At 47.5% G+C, this 20572-nt stretch overlaps 1 protein-coding gene across 2 annotated transcripts in view; it reads left to right on the top strand.

The window, feature by feature from the left end:
- The first annotated feature begins 332 nt into the window (after positions 1-332).
- The window catches only part of LOC104146936 (rho GTPase-activating protein 39), a 67677-nt gene continuing 47437 nt past the window's right edge, over positions 333-20572 (top strand). Inside the window, exons 1-2 of one of the 2 annotated variants that reach the window (XM_068912328.1) lie at positions 444-466; positions 10212-10361. In XM_068912328.1, the coding sequence (XP_068768429.1) occupies positions 456-466; positions 10212-10361 (161 nt within the window). In that variant the 5' untranslated portion in view covers positions 444-455. Of the gene's footprint in view, positions 467-10211; positions 10362-20572 lie in introns of both variants that reach the window. The other variant, XM_068912330.1, reaches the window with a different exon arrangement.

Here is a 20572-nt window from a genome sequence, read left to right as displayed (position 1 = left end):
GCCGAGGGGCAGCGGCGCCTCCGGCGCGGGGGGCCGGCGCCGGCGCCCGGCAGCCAGAAGCCGCTCGCATCCCCCCCGCGGAAGGCGCGGCCCGGGCCCGGCGGCTCCCCCGCGGCTCGGAGGCGGCGGGCGGCGCGGCCGCCCCGGGCGCCGGCGGCGTGAGCGCCCGCAGCCGCCGCCAGGGGCTGCCCGCGGCCCGCGGGCCCCAGCGTCGGGCTGCGCCGGGCGCCGGTGCCCGCTCCGCGCCGCGCCGCTCCGCTCCGCTCCGCCCCGCAGCCCGCTCGGCGCGGCGGCCCCCAGCAGAGGGACCCGGGGAGCGGCCGGGGGTCCCGGCGGCGCTGGTGGCCCGGCCGGGCCGCCCCCCAGGCGGAGCTGGGGCGGCGGGATCGGGTTACACATCCTGCCCCGCCGCCGCGGACGGAGGGAGGGAGCCGGGCGGCGCGGCCGAGCGGGCCATGGCGGAGAGGTGAGTGCGGCCGCCTCGCACCTGTTGAGGCGGGCGCCGGGCGGGCAGCGAGGCGCGGCCCTCGCCGCCCCCTCGGGCTCCGCCGCAGCCGCGCCGCGGCCGGGCGGGACCCCCGGCGCCGGGGGCGGCCGGGCCGGGCCGGGCCGGGCCTGCCGGGGGCGGCGGGCAGGGCGGGGGCGCGGCCCCCCGGCGGCTCCCGGCGCAGGTGAGGGGCGGCCGGTGCCCGCCCGCCGCCCGCCGCCCGGGCCGGCTGCGGCAGCGCGGCCGCTTCGCGGGGCTGCGCTGCCCCGGGGCGGGCGTCCTCCGGCGGCGGCAGCGCGAGGCTCGGAGGGCCTGGCCGGGCCCGGGGCCGCGCCCGCCCCCCGCTAGCGCTGCCTCTGCGAGCTGGAGCTGCCCCCGGTTCCTCCGTCCCCCGAGGTCGCCTTCGGGCAGTAGGTCAACTTCGGCATCGCGGGCGAGCTTTCCCGGAGGCGCCTTAGTGCCCGAAAGGTCGGGAACCCCGGAGTAGCTGCTGCGGCGCTTCCTTCTGCCTTTTGTTATTTGTTTGTGGGGAAGTAGCTGGTTTCGCCCTCCTGTGTCCCTTTGGCTCTCCATTAAGATCAGCTCCTTGTAAAGCTGAATTTGTCCCTGAGATAAGCCAGCCGATGCAGAAGGGCCAGGTTGTTTACTGCCTCAAAGTGCTGATGATAGAGATGACTCTGAGTTTTGCGGGGTTCGTGTGATTGCTGCTGTCAAGCTGGCCTTGGTCTTTCTGGCGTTTTCAAGGTAAAGCAGAGCTTCCTAAGTGATTGCCACCAGTCTGGGCCACGTGTTCTTACGAGTGTCCATCTCTAACGATGGATAGGGAACCCGAACCGCCCTTTGATACTGTACCTGTTTCAGACTAGGCTGAGCCTGGCTTGCAGGCTCTGGGGTGGGTGGGATGTTTTGCATATGTAGGTTTTTTTGTGGCTCTTAAAAAGTACAATTCTAAAATGATGGTTTCCTAGTCAAATGCGGGAATGACTTGTTGCATTCGGTTTGCTGGAGAGGGTTGGCTAGGAGGAGGTTAGCTCCTCGGCTGGAAGGGCATAGTGAGGATCACCTGCTGAAGGGTGTCCAGGTAGCCAGGCCAGCTTCCCAGACTGCAGCACGCTTCTAACAACCACAGACGGATTTCATGGCTCCTTTCACTAACTCCATTCAGAAAAACTTCCTTCTGATCTGAACTGCAGTTCAGTTTGTTGGCCAGCAGTCGTTGAACACAGTTCTATTCCGCTGGGAAGAAGGTACAGAGGCTGGCACAAACACTGTCTTCCAGGCAGCTGATGCCAGTTGCCTTTGCGTTATTTTGCCAAATTTTTTTTTCATTCACGCATGAAAAGCTTAGAATGATTTGACATTCTTGTGAGCATAGCTCTCCCCAGGGGCACGAGATTTCAACTGCCTTCTCACGTTGTCTTTGTCTGGGGGAGAGAGGGGAAGAGCTGTGTCGGCATTCAGCCTGGTGTCTCTGTCACGGGGCAAGGTGGTTGGAATCGTTGTTGTTTCTCTTGCGTCTCAATTTTTTTTTCTTGCCTCTTCTGCATCTCCTCCAGTGGACTGCAGATTGAGTTAGTCTGCAAGTGTATCTTGTCTTGGGAAGGAATAGCCAATTCTTTTGAGAGTAGATGTAGAATACCAGAGTTCATCCAGAGCAAAATGGTTAGTACAGGCTCTTAAGTCTGCCCGCAACAGCAACTTGTAGCTGTTGTTTCTGCCTCCGTGCTGCTGACGGCAAAGGACATTCACTGCTCAGAGTTCAAGGCTGCAGGTTCACTTCAGGGGATGAACTGGAAAGACTGATAGAGCAGCTTAGATTTTGGTCTATCTTTCTGCTAGCCAGTGCAGCCAGAAGCAGTACAAAGCTTCTTGTGCTCGATTTTCCCTTGCTAGAGCAGTGTATTGACTGTCTTTTTGGTGTTTTCTTTTGTGTTCGCTCTTTGCTGAGTTGATGAGATGGCTCTTTCCTATCAGTTGGATCTAGGCTATTTGAAGTGATGCTGTGATCACAGTGGAGTACAGGAATGCAGATTTTGAAGCCAGGTTTTTTGTTAGATAGTTCACATTCTGCATTCACAACAGGTTTGCTTAACTGCAACAGATGTGTTGGCCTAAGTTATAAGTGCATAAGCTACAGAAAAATCCAAGTATGTTGGCCTGATACTTTTTGTAAGCGAGAGAGTTTTGTGGTCATCCTTGCATAAAAGGCTGCTTTCAGCCTGACAGTTGTTGGGTCTGCAGCTGAAAACCTTGCATAAGAGACTTGCACATTAAATGTGCCAAAAAGACGTGGAGAATCCGTTTTGCTTAGGGCTATCATACTTAAAGGGCACGAGAGGCAAATATGTCCCATTCAGCTTATTTTTTTGGATATCAGGTATATATAATGTGCCATGGTACAAAGATGAAAGAATGAGACACTCCTGTAATGAACTGTTAGTTCAGTGGGTAAGAAATTATTGCACAGTTCAAAGTGTTTGTGTCTGAGCTTTAAGGCATTTTTTGGATCAATCCTGTGTTCCTCTGATGTTGGCTTTACCTGTTTGCAGTAGTAGACAGTTGCCCCAATTCTATAACGTTTTGGTACAGGGGAACAGCTTTTTCCCCATAGAGCAATGGAGAGGGAACTAGTAGCACTGTCAGAGGACTGTGGGAAGGGTTCGTAAGATCTGAACCAGCTTTAATGGAATTGCTTCTATAATTATAGATAAGGAAATATATAAACCGCTGTAGGATTCTGACTTTGGCCCATGAGTTTTTTTTCTTTCTTTCTTTTTTTTTTTTTTTTTTGCCAGTGCAGCTCAGTAAATAATGTTATATGTTAATGAGCTATTTCTTTGAAGTCACAAAAGGAAATATATATGTATTTCTTGATAGGTAAACACATTGGTGAGGATACTACTTGGTTGCCATTTTCTCTATGGCAAAGAAGGCTTTTCATTTTGGACCCATCATCCTAGTAGCATGTTTGGGAGACTTGAATTAAACAGCCTCAGGAATAAGCAGAGGAACATTCCCTGGCCTGTACCAAAAGTCCTGTGTATTGCTGAAGGCTTGGTAGCTAGATGGGCAGGAGGATTAACTGGGGACGGGTACTGAGTATACCTGTTCAGTGGGAAAACTGGTGATCTGGTTGCTCTTTTCCTCTGGTTAATACAAAATGTAAAGGGTTCACATGCTTTGTTTTCTGCTTATAATGATGATATACTGAAAATAAGAAGGCCCATAATTTTGTCATTGAATCTCAATGGTTTGAATGCGAGTTTGCTGCAAATAGCGAATTCAGGTTTAATCTCAGGGTTTAACCTGTCTTTGTCTGAATACTAGTTTCTGTGCTTTTTCAGAGGCTGTAATTTAGGAACGAGTGAAAGCTTCCACAATTCATCAGCCTGCCCCAGGACTGCTGACTGACTTCTTGTGTCTGAACTCAGTTATGGCATTGCAATAACGGCGTATTTGACTTCTAACAAATCGCAATCTTCCTCTGTTATTTTAATGCAGATCCCCGCACAGATCCTCCGAACTGGGTCCATGTGCCTGATCTGGTTTACTTTGTTCTTAACTGGCTTAAATGAGGCCATGAATAGATGCTCCCTCTGTAGCTAGCTGTGAACGCAGGACACGCTTCTCCTCCCAGTTTATCTCACTCTGGTGTCTGCTAGTTGAGCCTATTGCTAGCTGAGCGCTCTTGCAACTCGCTTCACTTCAAACGAGCTAGGCTAGCAAAGGTTTCTGTTTATCTTTCTCAGAGTACAGATGTCGGCAGAGGTAAGCACAGGTGTAAGAGGTTATCAGCAGTCTGACCTCGGCCGCTCAGTCCTGGAGGCCATCACCGCTCTGTCTAATCTGCCGGTGGAGTGACTTGCGAGAGTGCCGATGCGATTTTCTTTGGGTGAAATGGTTTAGGGGTGGAAGACCAACTGGCTTTAAGTGCAACTGGGAGTGTGTTTTCGCTCCAGCAGTTCTGCTGGCAAGTTGAGGAGGCAGTAGCTTTTGGCAGAGGAGTGGTGACATGCTGTGGAGGGCAAGGTGGTCATCTTTTCCACCGAGACTTTTATATCCTTTTTAAGTTGGCCTCATCAGCAGGGCAGCATGGCCTGGAACTAGATCACTCGCTAGAGGTGAAACCATATCTTTATTTGTAGGGTTTGACTCTGTATGCAGATAAAGCCTAATCTTTGAGCAAACACCTTCAGACACGCCAGACTCTTCTGATGGAAACTAATCAGAAGTTCAAAGGAAAGAAGTGGCATTTCCTCCTTCTCCCTGGTCTCCTTTCCGAGTGCTTCCATTCCTGTTGTCCTAACCTTCCTTGGTGGATGATGCAATTAGGAGATGATGTTTACAAGCTTTCATGAAATAAATACGTCAGAATTTGGAGTGTTCCATTTAGGCTCCATCAATCCTTTCCAGGTAAAGCACAATTACTTGTGCCTTGTTGTGACATGCATATGTTCATGTTTCTTTAAAAAGCCCTCCAGGCAGATTTGAATAGTTAGCAAAGTACCTCTGATTTGTAATAAAAATAAATTCCAGAGCAAACACTGGGATCTGGTTTTAGCTGGATTCATAGAGGGTTTCTGAGCTCTCCTGCCATTACTTACGTATTTGATGTTGATGTTAATTTCTCTTTTTGTTGGGATGAGCAGAAAGGCCATTCACCTGTAAGAAAACAGGCTTTACTGTTCAAGCAATTTCTTGCACTTTTTAGTAGTTTTCTGAACATGAGTGTTTTCTGAACATTTTTATACATGTCATGGGGAAGAGTAGTCTTCTACTTTGGGAAGCTTCTTAAAACAGTTAATTTGTGGAGTGGTTGGAATGGATTAACTAAAACAGCAGACATGAGGTCCATCTGGCTGTTGCATCTGGAACGAGGCACTGTGGGTCAAGAGTTAATTTTTTTTGCCCTTGATCTCTTTCCTGCAGTTGGTCTTTCCCATATGGGAGAATGGGAAAATACCACTATTTGGGATATGTTCTCTCATCTTAATTACTGTTCCAAGGGTCTGAAGTTACTGATTTAAGGAATAACAGAGTTTTTACATTTTCAGTTGAATATTGACCAGCAAATTCCAATGTAGCTGGCGTCAAGCAGATCCTGAAATCCCCCCGGTATTCCCCCCAAGCTTTTTTCTTTGTGGGGTGCATACCCACTTTTTGAGTACACAGGGCCAGAAGAGATTTGGGAAGCTTATAATGAGGATGCCGAAGATGCAGCTCTTTTTTTCTGTGGTGAAGCATGGGAGACTGAGAGCGCTCCCTGGTCCCAAATGAGAGGGCTGCGCGTGGCTCGTGGCAGGAGCCAGCCTGTATCTGGCCTTCCACAGCACTGTGCTTCAGGGGAAGAGGGGATATAATGTTCTTTTCCAAGGCAAACAGTGTACTCTGTAGTACCTTCTCAGACTTTGACGTTCTCCACTTTCAAGAATTCCTCCTGAAAAAACAAACAAATTGGAAAAACCGAAACCCTAGAGATTCTGATGTTTTCCAGGCTTTCTTTCTGTCGGGCTTAGGGTCTTGTATGCAATTCCACTGAGAGCTGTGCGCTGCAGCTCTAAACTAAAGAATTCAAAATAAAGTAATTCATTGGTGTCTTTGTCACCTGCCACAGACAAATGAAAAGCTGATTCGATGTAGAGGATGCATTTTTCTTATCGCTCTTGTATTCTTCTCATGCCTAGCTGCCTGACTTGAGTTCTCACTGTACTTTGCTTTCCACATATGGAAAGAGGACTGGTAGGAGACAAAATGAAGATGACAGTGAATACCTTGCGCTCCCCAGACTTGCTGTACGTTTCTGTATCAACTTGAAGCTGAGCAATCCTGGGCCTCTCTAGACTGACCTTTTTCTTAGCCGCAGGGTTTATGATCTACCAAAAACAAACAAGTGAAGAAAAAAAAAACCCCTGTGCACTGGGCTCGTTTCTGTGTGTAACTTGGCAGATGTGGGACGCTGCCATAAGGCGCTTTGCTTTGGCAGATGGGGCTGTTTCCTACCTATGCAAACAACCTTGCTGCACTTACTGCCTGGAAACCCACTTCAGGAGCAAGAAAGATTCAATGGAGTGAAATGCTTCCTTCAACGCTCCTGCCCATTCGTAGGCGTTTTGAGCTGGTGGTCCAGGGCCAGTTGCACTCCAGCAGGGGTAATTTCTTTGTTCTGCAAATCTATTTTTTGTACTTGTGGGGGTTGTTGTGGTTGGTGGCGTTTTTTTTTTTTTTTTTGGTTTTGCGATTGCTCTTTTTTCATCAGTGATAGAAAAGAAGCTGTGTGCAGTGCTGTCTGATGAGATGGGAACAAGCTCAACACGTCCCCTTTAATCAAGTGAAGTTCAGCTGATTTTATTTTTTTATTTTTTTTTTTTTTTGCCTCGGAGGCAGTGCAAGGTGTTGGTTGCAGCTTCCCATGTGCAGCAGCTGCCAGAACTGGGCTCAGTTTAAGAGATGGCTGAACCATCTTAAAATATTTTCAGTAACAAAGTGAAGTCAAAGGAAAAAGTTGTAATGGGAGACTTTGTGGCATGAATAACTAAATACAGACCCGGGGAATGAAATGGGTGAGCCATGCTATGTAGTGTTACCTGGAAGGATGCCCTCTTCATGCACATGCCCCTCCGGAGGCTGTGTTCAAACAGGGTTTTGGCTGCTGGCTGCAGCTTTCCCTTGCCTCTACTGCTGAGCCTTCAGGGGATGGCTGGCTCTCTTTTTTATTGCAGGGTCCCTGACCAGCTCCAGCCAACGGGTCCTGACGGTGGTTTGCTGCTCCCACTGCCTGCCCCAGGATCTGTTTCTAACCCCTCCTAGTATGCTCCCATAGCCTTGCCCAGCCACTCAGCCTTTCCAGCTCTGGATTTGCCCCCTGCCCCCCGTGTCTTTTTGGAGCAGTGTGGGATGTAACAAGTGTGGTGTGTTCCTGGAGATCGAGCAAGCCGCAGCTGGATCTCACTGGCAGGAAGTTACACCCCATAATCCAAACTCTGAGTCTCCCTTATATGCATTTAAGCAGTGACTAAGTTCCAACTGTTAGTTTCAACGCGTTGTTTGGTTTGTTGTAGAACGGTAAGTGCTATATTTGGACCGCTTGTGGTCTGACGACTGTCTCCTCATTTATATTGTAGTTCTTTGATAGTCCTTTGATAACTATGAATATCTTGATAGCTAATCTGGTATCCATCTGTGTATCCATCGCGCTGTCTAGCTCTTCTTTGCTTCCTCGGTACTGTAATTAGGGTTGGGGTGTTTTTGGGCCTTCCAAGCATTGCTCTGAGCTTCAGTGATCAGAGAAGCTCCAAATGTTTCGTGAATTCTTATCGACAGCAAGTGAAGCAAAGGAATGTGAAGGAAAGAAGCAAAAAGAAGAGGTGAAAGAACTGGCACGTGTGCTACCTGGAGCGAGCCTGGGTTAGCTAGGTGTATATCGAACGTCACAAGTGCTTACCGTATGCCTGCACAAATGCTATGTACATTGTAATGTGGTGCTTTTTCTTAGCGATTTATACCACCCTAATGTAATGGATAGTCTTGCTGTGATATGATTGAATTATGTTTAGCTGGTGTAGTAAAATGACTGTGAAGGAAGCAGCATTGGAATTTGAGCTTCAACTCTGTGCTTCAGTCTATGCTCTGCTACCGCTTCACCTGGGCTCTCGCTTGCAGTCCTCTGTTAGAGTACAAATGGCAGGAGAGTTACCAGTTCAGCTTGGAAACTCATTAGAAAGCTTTCCAGTGAAATAAAAGTACTTTAATTTCCTTGAAACTGGTTTTAAAATCACTGAAAGTATGAGGTTGAAAAGCAAGACCTCTGCATTCCTTTCTATGCTGTAGATTTAGAAGTTCCTGAAGACATGCCTACTGAATCCAGTTATAGGGTGTTCTACCAACTGGGCCTAAATTCACTAAAAGCTATAATTTAAAATAAGTCTAAAACCCAGATATGAGGTTCTGGAGACTGAAGCCTTGTCTAGAGTAGAAGTCTTTTATGGAATGACAATACCAGAATGGTTTTGATTGTAGGAGAGTTGCTGTTTAAACCAGCAGACACACCAGTCACTTTTGCCAGGGAATCTTGGAACAGGATGAGCTGGCATAGCGGCGTTTAAATTAAGGCTTTTGCATATTGAGGAATGTCTTTCAAAAGTCTTCCCCCTTGTCAACATTATTGGATGAAGTGAAATTAAAGGATAGCCCGTATATCTGCACAGGGACTTAAAAGTTTTTCCTTACTTGCTAGTCTGTGTTCATTTGGCTGGTGTGTTGGGCTGGGCCTTATTATTCCCAGTTGCATGGAAAAACAGTAGCGTGGGAGAACTGGGAACCAAAAAGAACAGTGTCATTTCTCCCAGCTGGAGAATCACTTAGTCTTTTTTCAAAACAGAGCCTGGCTCTGTCTCTGGATACTGCAGGTGTGCCGATCTTTTCACTTCAGGCATCTTCAGAATACTCTTGGAAAGTAACAGTGAGACATCCCATATTGCAGCTGGTGGGGAGATTTAGGGTGACCCAGCATGCAGCAGTTTGCTTTAGAGCAACTTAAATGAATGGTGCTATGTACAGTAATCTGTCAGGTTCCCGGGAAAGAGTTTGCAAGGTGGATCCAAAAAACCATATCCTAACTTTGCTCTGTAAAAGCAGGTTGCTGCCCAGACTTTTGAAGTTAGTTCAACATCTAGCTGAGTCATGCTGTGCTGTCCAGGACGTGTAACATCCTAGAAGTGTCTTCCATCCTGATTGTGAGGATGAGAAAAATCGTGATGTTCCGTGCAGGATGACATTATGCGCTGCCATGCTCTTTTGTCCTGGCTCTGGCCTTTAGGGGACCCTTCACCAAAATGGTTCAGTTTGCTAAACCAGCAGAAAAATCAGTTACTTTTTTACTTAGCGACTTGAATTAGCTCAGCACAGGATCTGAGGCGCACCAGTGTCCTTGTGTAATTAGTGCTGGGGAAGCACTGGGCGAAAAGAGTTGGGGAGAAAGCAGAGGGGAACCTCCCCTTCCAGCAGCAGTGAGTTGGTGAATCTGTTCTGGTTTCTCCCACGATGCCACCCTTACCGGTCAGAGAGGCATCCGGTTCACACTGGGACAGCTGTTGGACAAGATACGTTCTTCTCTTGTGTGGCTTCTTAGTTTGCTTTTTGAGGGGCCTTGCGGAGAAGTAGTTCTTTTTGTTATACAGTTGCTGTTTAACCTTCTCAGCTAGAGGTGGCCTTGAGAACTGACAAGAGATTTTTATAGATGTGGAGGAGGATTGGCCATATACTTGAGTGACCGGTGGTTTAATTGGAGAAGGTATTGAAGGTGCTGTTAAAAGTTAGAGTGCTGAGTAAGAGTTCTCCTGAGAATGGCTGCATGTGCTCGTGACAGGAGGTTACCATCCGGTTTCTTTTCCCTGTGGCCCATCAGGTCAACTTTGGTCGCAGTACCATAGAGCTGATCTTAGGTCCCTTGTGGACACTTTGACCTTAAATGCCAAAATCCCATTGCCAGAGAGGGAGGTTGGAACTGTAAGAACTCCCTTTGGTGGTGGCAGCAGGGTGAAGGAGACGGAAGGAGCAGTGGCCTCTTGCATAGGGAAGGGTCTGCAGGAGACCTGTGCCATCCCCCTCGGTGAATTGGTGGGGTTTTAAGGAGTGAAGTGGCTCAAGTAGAGGAGGAGTGGTTTGAAAGTACTGTGGAGGAGGTAAGGACCTCTTTTCTCTTTCTCTTCCCCACCTCCTTCCCCAGAAGCCTCTTGTGTGCCTTGAGCTGCAAAGGCCAGGATCCCAGCTCTGCTGTATCTGGCAGATCTGCCTCCCCTTCCCTGGCTGCAAAGGCAGGAGGACAGCCGCTGCTGACTTCTTTCTTGGGAGCAACAGAGAACCGCGCCGATGGGAGGTAGGGTCACTTGTTCAGGTTGTCTTGTTGAAACGGTTCCTGCTGTATCTGCTTCAGCATGAGCAAAACAATCTGCCAGCCCAGCCATCTGCCTTCCCGATGGCTATGGCTGGATTAGTTTGGGGAAGGGAGAGAGGTTTGTGACTCAGATAGCTGCAGAAGTTGCTTGGGGGAGCACGGTGTGTGATGGGGTTAGCAGTGGTGTGCTTTTGCCTGTTCTGTCTGGGAAACTTCAGTCTCTCCAGCTCATAACTCTTCAACATGCCCCTGCAAGGTGGCTTCTCGGGGTGTGATTGTACGATATCCTGTCAGTGTCCACCGCCTGGCATTGCACGTAATGGCTTAGCGCAAGAAATCCCTCTGCTGCGCTTGTGTGGTTAAACTTTATTTGGTCTTGGATGGATGAAATCACTCTTTTTTGTCTCCTTTTGGATAAGGGAAGCTTCTGTTGAGCTGCATGAACTGTTTGTATGCGGGGGAGGAAAAGCAGTTTCAATTGCAAGAGTTTTTCTGTAACCCTGGTGTTTGGTGCAAAGCGTGCTTGCTGTGGACTTGGAGGGGAAACTTTATCTTCAGTTACTTTCTCTCCCTGTCCCTCTGGTCTTGAAAACATAAAGTGAAGACTGCAGGCTAACGAGGGATGAGAGTTTGGTGATCACCAAACAGCTCAGTGAAAGAGCGCATAGTTCAATCAAAACTTAAAATCAGGTAATGTTCAGCGGTTGAAACATTTGCTCCTGCCTGGCCTGAAAGATCTGGACGGTGAGCTATGCGCTGGGGTATGATGATTTGGGTTTCCTCCTGCACTGGAGGCTCTTTGAGCAAGAGTGCAGTTTCCTATTTGAGAGTGTCTCCTGATACCATGTACATCTTGTACTCTGGGCATTGAAATAAAATAGCCCGTGCAGCTGACCTCATCGGCTAAGTTACTCCTGTCCTTCAGCCTCTTTAGCATATGCAGTGTCTGCTCAAAGCAGAATTCAGACCCCCAGAAATGGCATGCTGTCTGTCCTTTGGAGGGAGCAGGGAAGGCCGTGTATTTAGCTAGTTACCTTGTTCAAACCTCTGCTCGGAACCTCTACGTTGGCAGTCATAGCTCCTTCAGTGAGTGAATGTGTGGAGATGACCACAGTGCAGCAAAACTTTTAATGAGGCTGCCTGCAATGCTGCTTTCTTGCCCTCTGCATCCCAGTCGGACCTGGGTTGGAATCTGCAGTTTCTGTGGACCGCTGAGAAGATTTGATGCACTTACAAATTTTACATGAATTAACTGGATTCCCCTCGAAATTGCCGGTGCGGCACTGAGCTTCCCCTCTAGTGCTGTTATCTGCAGTAGGAAGTTGTGCTGCTTTGCCTATGGGGCTAAAGCTCTAAACCCTCCCTGTGGGGGCATGGTGTGGCTGTTTTCCCTGGAAAAGGCAAATGACTTCTGTGAGCATAAAGAGGTTTTATCATGGTGAGATGTTCCAGTACAAGAGCTTGGACTGGCCTGTCTGCCCTTGTGAAAGAACGTCCTGAGTGGAGCTGCTAATATTGCGTGGGCTTTCCATAGGGCAGACCGTACCTGGGTCTGTAGACAAAGGGAAGCACGAATGCTGCTAATTGTGAAAACTGGGTGCTGCTGGGGGATATTCTGTGGGGCCTTTTTCAGGGGCGCAACCCTGTCTTGGTAGAGCTCTTCTGTGTGGCTCAAGATGAGGAAGAGTGTCAGGCTTCATCTCTCTCAACTTCCCGCCTGCTAAAGCAGCTATGACAGAATGCATCGAGAGGAGTAAAGAACAGCTGGGAGACGCAAATCCTGGTTTTTTATATGCTTCAGGCAAAAATTGATGACTGTTTTTTGAATTCAAACCTGTCACTGAATAAACTGGTTTTGCAGTCTGTCAGCGACTGGGCCCTGTGTCTTGTCTCCTGAGGGACCTTGGCAGGAGCTGTGTGGGCCTCGACCTTGGCGGCAGGCGGCTCTGTAGGCTCGGCAGTGCTGAATGCCCAAGGGTGAATGTCCAGGCCTGCGGCCCCTCTTGGAAAGGGAGACGCCGCCACAGCGTGCTGCTCCCCAGAGACCTTGGCTGTCCTTTAGTGTGGTTCCTGCCTTCCTCCACCATCTGTGGGGGGAGCCTGGGCCCCCCGTGCCTCTAATCTGGGTGCCTCAGGAGGTGTTTGGGTCACATAATGTGTATCCAGCTGTAAACGTCTCAGTTTGGGCATCTGGAAACTGAGAATGTGTAGTTACCTTTGAAAACTCTGGTTTAAGCGACTTTCCTGCCTGGTGCAGTTGTAAGCGAGGAGGGACCTCCTGCTGCCCCTGGGGAATGCCTGTGTTAAGGGATCAAGCTTCCTTGCGCCTCATTTTCACTGTGCCTTCTCCAGCGAGCTGAATCCTGTTTCATGAGATTCACGTAGAGGTGAATCATAAAAGTTTTGGTTTTCCTTTTTCCAGTCACTGCAGTACATCTGCATCCAGGAACAGTCATGATAGCTCACAGCCTGTGGATATGACGGGGTCTTTATGACTGGCAGCATTAATAAAATTCATGACACTTATGTCTGCCCTGTGACAGAGCTGGCCTTTACTTCTGAGTCTTCTAAAAAGGGCCTTCTGTTGTTTTAACCTTTAAAGAAAAGCCCTGATATTTCTCTTGTAAGACTCTGTCCCTCTGCTAAAGAGAAGCTGAAAGGCTTGTAGGCAGTATGGAAGTCATTTGGTCATGACATTGGCAGCTCAGAATGAATAGATACTTCCACCAAGAAAAGAGAAACTTTTTTTTTTTTTTTATCTTTTAAGAAGGTCAGAGAACAAAAGTAAATTGACAGGGGAAAGAAGGCTGGCGGAAGAAGGATGCCTGTCAGAAAGATGAAGCTGTATCCATACAAGAAGACAAAAAAGATACTCGTTCCAGCTGATTACCTATAAAACCAAAATAAGGCAGGCAAAAATATGACTTTGGAAGAATGAATTTACTAAACACGAATCACTTTCAAAGGCAGCAGAAGCCTTTTGGAGAGACCACAGCAAAAGAGGTCAGGGTATGAGAGGAAACCAGAGAAGATAAGGCTATCACAGAAAATCTAATCAATTTTTTAACCATCTGTAAAAGAGCTGTCTGAGAAGCTGTCTCACACTGAATAGCAGCAGAAATAGTTTTGGAGCAAACAGAGGAGCTGGTAAGAAGTTGTTAGGAACCGATACTGAAGAGTGCTATAGGATCTAAAATCTGAAATTGCTGAGCTACTTTGTGCATCCTGATGCTTAAAGTGCCCTTCGTATTGGAAAAATTGAAGGTGGCAAATGTGATGGCAGTTTTTAAAAGGGGTGGGGAACTCGGGGAAATCTGGGAGCTAGACATCAGGAGGCCCAATATCTGTGCCAGGCACACCATTAGAAAAGGGCTGTAGAGGATACTGGGAACCGCAGATCAATGGGTCTGACCTCCATGTCTTCACGTGGGGGAGTCTGTAAGAAAGAGCAAGATCACTGAAGGCATGGACAGATACAGCCTGTTGGAAAAAGGACCAGCAGGGCCCTCCTCTTTGTGCCTTACTATTTTGCCACTGGCTGCTACTAGACACTGGAGGCAGACGGGGACTGTTTAGGTGGACATCTGACCAAACAGGACAATTTTGATATAAAAAAGTTGAATGTTGTCCAGATCTTTGCTCCAGTCTCTTGACTGTGCAGCCAAAGGACAGTACCGCCTTTGACACCTCTCCTGGCAGTTCTCTGGATTTGCTCTTTGTTTCATTGTTGTTGCCGCCTTTAACAGCATTGCAAGTGAAAAGTTCAGTTTTGCATTGAGGACAACCTAATAAATGCTTGGGTTTTTTGGTAAGAGAAAACAAAAGGAACTTGTTTTGGGCACCAAATCAAAAAGTAAATTGTTCTCACACCACTGTTCACTGTTACCATGTATAGCAATTACTGCCATGGCAACAGATAGTCTCAAGATCCAGCCAAGATCTTCCAGGGCTGCAACATAACTTCTGATACTTACTCATTGTGATGCTATTAATAACTGTGTTTTCTCCCCCTTGTAGCCAGGAAGTTTCTTCTTCCTCATGTACTAAGTACGAGGGATAAGCTCATTTTAAATCAATTGTGGGGAGAGGTGACACTGGGGATTTCCTGAATTTTTTTGTTGTGGAGATCCTGTCTAGCTTTGCCAACTCTGCAGCTACCTCCTTAGCTGAGCTGAGCTGGACTGTGTCTGTTGTGCTATTTATAAGAAAGCTCAGTCTGTGTTGGGTTTTTTCTTCCACCCCCCCCCCCTTTTTTTTTGACATACATTTGCTCTTCCAGTTATGCACAGAAGCTTAAGTGTTTATTAGTGCTTAAGTGCTGCCAATTAAATATGGTCTGAACCAGGTTCTGTTCTGTAGCATCTCTACCTTGCACCTATCTCCCAGTCATTTAAGCAGGATAAACCTACTCTATTTGGATTTATGATTTAACTGTTCTTGGAAGTGATCGAATTTAACTTTGTTTAAAATCCACAAGTACATATTCACCTCTTTCCCAGCTGCATTGATCTATCTATATGAATTGCCTTTGAGTTGGCAGCATGTCAGAAATACTCACCGTAGCCAGGTCTTTTGGTGCCTGGTGTGAGACCTGTGCTTTTGCTTGTGCCAGCAGTCCTCAAGCCCAAGAAGCTATAATATAATGCCATGACGGTGTGGTTGCGTTCAGGAGTCTGTTCCCAGCTCTGGTTCTGATTTTACACAAATATGTTCACTTTGCAGCTGTCCAGTTTCACCCCTCCAGAAGAATGAATTTAACCAATCCACTGTTCTCTTCCCCCTGAAGGAGTTAATTTTTCTTCTGTAGAATTTCAGCTATTAACTTGAAAAGGCTCCTGCCCCCTTTCCTCAAAGGCTTGAGAGCTGGAAGGAATAAAGGAATACGTTCTCTCTGAGCACTGTGATTTTCCTCATTTTCCGGAGGTCCCGAGTCTTAGAGCTTCTCCTGACGTCACTGTCTCTGACATCCACCTTTCCCCATATAGTCATCTTCTCAACTTGCTAGATTGATAGCCCACCATTAAAACCGAGAGAGAGGCAGATTTTACTATATTGGTGAAAATGTGGAGTCTTTCCATTCTACCAGCTTCCCTGGAGAGGCTGAAGAAATGAATATAAGCAGGGCAAAAGCTTGGTCAAATGCAAGAAATAATTTGGTAATGTCTGCATGGATCTCTGCAGAGAGTAACTATATCCTTTTTTTTTTTTCTAATTGGTGCTGTACCTGTTTCTCGAAAAAGATGCTTTCATGTGAAACCATTGGAAGTGCTGCAAAGGTCTGCAGTTACTGTGCAGCCAGTACATGCACTGTGGAAGTTCAGCGCTTCTAGCAAGTGCTCTGCTTGCTGAGCCTTGCCGAGAAAGTATCAGCTACCAAAGCCAAACTATTTTTTTTTTTCTGGACGTTTACAAGAAACAATTGATGACCTTTTGAATTGGTGGCTGTAATAAGGATATGATTCTCTAGCATTTTGCTGACTCTCGGGAAGATTATTCTACCTTTGCTTCCATAACATGCTGAGAGAAAATGTGGATTTTGATTTTAAAAAACAAGCACACTTTGTTCCAGAACGCAAAATTGCAGAGATATGTTCAGTTTTAAAAAGGCTGCAACTGTATTTTAAGGCAAGGTAGAGCTACACAGTCTTTGTTTCTCACTAAAATCAAGCCAGATCTTACTAATGACAAAGAATCAGAACTATACATAACTATTTTTTTTTTCTTTCTTAATTTAAAGGTGTTACTATAGTCACCGCTGGCTGATGAACACAAGTACGTAACATGCAAAGATGAAGCTGAAATATGGCTCGTGGAATATAATACTCCCAACCAGAATTTAGTATTTTTGGAGATCATCAGGCAGCAGAAGAATCTCTGTTCATGGTAGCATTTAAATACACCTTTCCTTTTGGAGGGAGTTTATTTTTGTTTTGTTTTGTTTTTCTGTTTTCTCATGGCTTATTGATTTTTTTCCATTGCTTTTAATCCTGATGCAAACACAGGCTATGTTTTTCATCCTAAACTTCTAATGTGTTCATCAATAGGTGAGCTGAGAGACGTTGGGTGGCTTGAGCCTTGCAGGGTACGTGCCGAAGAGTTAAGGTAGTTGAGCGAACCGCACGGTATGAAGGAGGAAGCAGGCGCTGCGAGGGACTGGTGCTGTGAGGTCCAACTCTCTTAGGGTGTTGTCACTCTTTCACGTGTTTGACGTGCTTGCCGTTCAGCGCTCTCTGTGGGCAAAACGGACGTAAGAAATTAATTTCTAATGGAAGGAGGTTTTTTGCTTATTGTTTTATGAAGGGTTTATGAACTTTGTGGCTGAGGTTTCCAGCCATTTACTTACCACATCTTCCTCCTTGCCAGAGGAAATTAATATGCCTGGACTGGAGAAAATGATGCTGACTGAAGCAGCTTCTCTGCATGGAGTCCCGTAGGGATGCATTTCCTGATAGCAGCAAGAGGAGCAGATGAGCATTAGCCTTCTGTGGGCTCTGTGTTTCCTCTCGCCTTTGACTCATTGCCAAATTCCTCTGCCATCCCAGCACTGTAGCGGTTAACTTGAGTCATGCTTACCGAGCTTGGGCAGCTAATACTTTCAAGAGCTTCCCTGCATTTGTTCCTATTTAGCTTTTTTCAGGAGAGTAGGCAGAGACAGCTGTGGCTGGAGAGATTTGCTGGAGAGTGGAAGAGCCTAAGAAAGTTGTGATGAAACACTGTTATCTTTGTTTTATATATTTAGCCACCAGTGTCTTGTGGACTTTGCTAGCTGAGAAATAACCAGGTCACTTGCAAAGCATGTCAGTGTTTTGCATGAGTTTTCAAGGGACTCTGTGTTTTAGCTAATAAATGACTGGCAGCCCTTTAAATGTGAAGAGACAGAGGGCTATTATTTTGCTAATACCATGCATTTAGGAATGTTGCTGCTTCAGATATGTAGCTTTGCAAACTTATTCTGGAACTTAAAAAGCTTTATGCTTTGCGATCAGGCTGTTTATGTGGAGTAAACAGCTGGCTCCCTAAGTAATACTGGGCTGTTTGTGTGTAAGGCCTTGAATTGCAGGTGCTCCACCCATTAATTATAGCCTTGGTCTGCTCCTGCCTCCCACCTCTGCCAGCTCTTGCACCTTCTTTAGAAAATGTGAAGTAATAAAACTCAGAATTTTTTTTTAATGGTCATATAAAGTTATTTTAGACCCTAGGAAGATGCCTAAAGAGTTCCTTTTAATTCTCTTCACTGGGTGTTCTTTAAAGCAAGTGGTCAGTTCCAACTGACCTGGGTTTCCCTTTTCTGTTTTTTGTAGGTTTATTTTACAGTCTTCCCTGTCTTCTCTGATCTTTACTAACCTCAGTTATTCAGCAGCCTTTGTAAATGTCTTCATCTTGTTGCTTATTGTTACCTTGGGTAGCAAATGAATGTCTCCCTACCTAGCCTGAATGAGCTTCTTGCACTTGGTTGTTGCCTCTCCTGATGGCTGCTGCAGGCTTTCTGTTTGCTTTAATGAAGGTAGTGCAAACAATTTTCTCGTTTTTTTCCCCTTCTGTATGGCAAGATTATATGCCCCATCATACTGCTTGTAGCACTGAAATGCGTGTGTGGCCGCGCAAGACCTCGCATGGTTAGACTAAGCGTAGGGACGAAGTCTCCATGCACAGAAATGACAAAAATCAGTTGCACAGCGAAGACTGTCGAACCCTGTTCCCCGCACAGCTTGCAGCTTGAGTGATATGGCCTGATGCTGAATTGTGAGAGCAGTTGCTGGGTTTATGTTGTGTGATAGCTTTTTCGGAACAACTTCTGGTGAGGGGGCCTGTCCATTCCTGGGCTGCTCTCCTGTTTGTGCCCCTGGCGGAGGCGGCAGCTGCTAGCCCGCTCTGCTCGGCTGCTCTAAGGCCTTCGTGGTAATGCCGAGAGGAATCCCTGAAATCGCGACCGCTGACATACTAAGCCGTAAAGAGTGAACCTCAGTCCTGAAGCAGCTGGGCAGCGAACTAGATTAATCGAGACCTTTGTCAGTCATTCCTAGCACGTCGGTGAGGGTGGTGAGCGCTGCCATGGCCTTGAAATAGCGGGGACGTTATTTATGTGACATTACTTGGTTTTTGGCATAGGGGAGAGCACTTGAGCTGTTGCTTCTCCAGGGATCTAGGGATTTTGCCCTTCATCTTTTTGGCAGGTGCAGCTCCTGTGCCTTGTTCCCTGAAAGCTTCAGCAGTTTGAGCATGCTTTCGTTGGCCCCAGCACTCTCTTACTTTGTAAGCTAAGCCTCGCGCGAGTGTGCAACCTTGTCTACCTTAGGAAATTTAGCCCTGCTTAGGTGTGATATATGACTGTCCTGACTGCTGATGAGAGCTGTCTGACTAGAGTTGCATGGAATTGGGAACAAACTGTGTTCGCTCTTTTAGTAGTTAGCACTGGTTTAAATATAGCCCGGTGGTGAAGGGGTTAATTGGGAGTGCGGGAGGCTTATGTTCTGGTTCCTGCTCTGTCTCTTCCTTTCTCCCTGTGTCAATCCCCTTGACAAAGCAGGAACAGTCCAGTTCTAGTTGTAGGGTTAAATAAATTCAGCCTGGGAGGCTCTTAGATGCTATGGAAGCTAAAATACATCTGCAGATCCTGTAAAAGTCTTAAGGGCTACAACACACTGCCTTAACGTGGATAAAGCTCAGCTGTGGTCCATCTGGAAAGATCTGTCTTTGCTTGGCATGGACACAGGAAAACGTAAAGGAGAAAAGTTGATACGTGACCTTGGGTACCTTGTTGTGGGGATTTGGACGCTTGGAGCTGGAAACAACGTGGCTGATGCTGCAGGAGGGCGATCGGCGATCGCATTTGCCTGGGCGCATCTTTGTGGAGCACCCAGTAGCTGCTGCACGCCTGGCTGGGGTAGACCTGTGCCTTTCCTGGGTACTCGCTGCTTCCCTCGGAGAAGTCATACGCAGGAGGGGCAAGCCAGTGCCCTGTAGTTCACTGATTCGTGCTTACGTCATACGTACTGGTACAAACCCTTTCTGAAGCTTTTCCTGTTAGGAGCGAGGGAATGGGGGTATTGCCCTTAGGAGTGGCAGAAAGCATCAGGATGTTTCCTCCTTTCTTGAGCTCTTTAGGATGCATGAGTAGAAGATAGCACCAAGGAGGCGCAAAGGACTCTGCCATATGGAGGCAACACAGGATGCATCTGAGCCAGAGTTGGCAGAAGATAATTGCTTTGTGGAGGTCAGTTGTTGCTGAAATTGCAGGTTGTCCCATGATGCATTGTCCTAAGCAGCTATCAAGTCTTTTCTCTCTAGGGTGTTGTTAAAAACCTGAGCTTTCTCTGTATAGACTCTGTTTATTAGGAAGGACAGAGTCTTGGCTTTAGGTTAGTCCTGTAGTTGTTTAGATGGGCATGCAGTCATTCTTGAAGCCGGATGCTGATTTTGCTCCCAGAGTCCCGGGACCTGCAGTGGACCTGAAGATGTATGCTGGGCTTGATACAGCCTGTGGGGTAGCCCACGGGCAGGCCGGCTGGGAGGACAGGAGAAATGAGCCATGCCTGTGCAGGACGCCTGAGTCTGCGAGCTTCCCTGGTTGGGGACCATCCTGGCTGGTGGTAAGCGTCCCTGCAGCTGCCTCCCCTCCAGCAGATGGAATGTGGATCATGCTGTGGATCCATGCAGCATGTTTTGGAAGGAGGGAGAGGGGATGAAAACTGCCAGTACATTTTTCTGAAACTCGTTCTCAAACGCTCAGCCCTTAAAAGGAAAAACAACTCTGCTATAGCCTTTGCTGAGCTTAGGAGGTGCCGCTGCGTCTGGGGCAAAGCAGAGCTTTAGGGAGGCTCTTTGAAGGTTGGGGCTTTTAGCTGTGCAAAAAGCTAGAAAAAAGCCTAGAGTCCAAAATGAAAACTCCAGCCATTGTAGGGGAAGAAAACCAGAGGATGCAGTGGTAGCTACAGGGGCAGACGCCTGGGCAGATCCTGTGCCCCAGGAGACCTGGCTCATTGATCTTGATGTGGCCTGGGACTCAAGCTCCATGAGCAATTTTGTTCCCCAGTGACATAATGCTCCTGGGTCATCAAGGACAGTTACCCAGAGCAGGCTTTCCAGCCGGATCTGTCTCCCAGGCTAGCTAGGGGACCCTTAGTAAGAGCAGAGGGTGCTCTTAGAGGGAGAAACTTGACTCTCCAGAGGAGGGATGGAGAATGGGATGGGTG

The sequence above is a fragment of the Struthio camelus genome, chromosome 18 (assembly GCF_040807025.1).
Source record: "Struthio camelus isolate bStrCam1 chromosome 18, bStrCam1.hap1, whole genome shotgun sequence".
In the NCBI taxonomy this organism is placed as follows: domain Eukaryota; kingdom Metazoa; phylum Chordata; class Aves; order Struthioniformes; family Struthionidae; genus Struthio; species Struthio camelus.
This window is presented reverse-complemented; position numbering and strand designations above follow the sequence as displayed.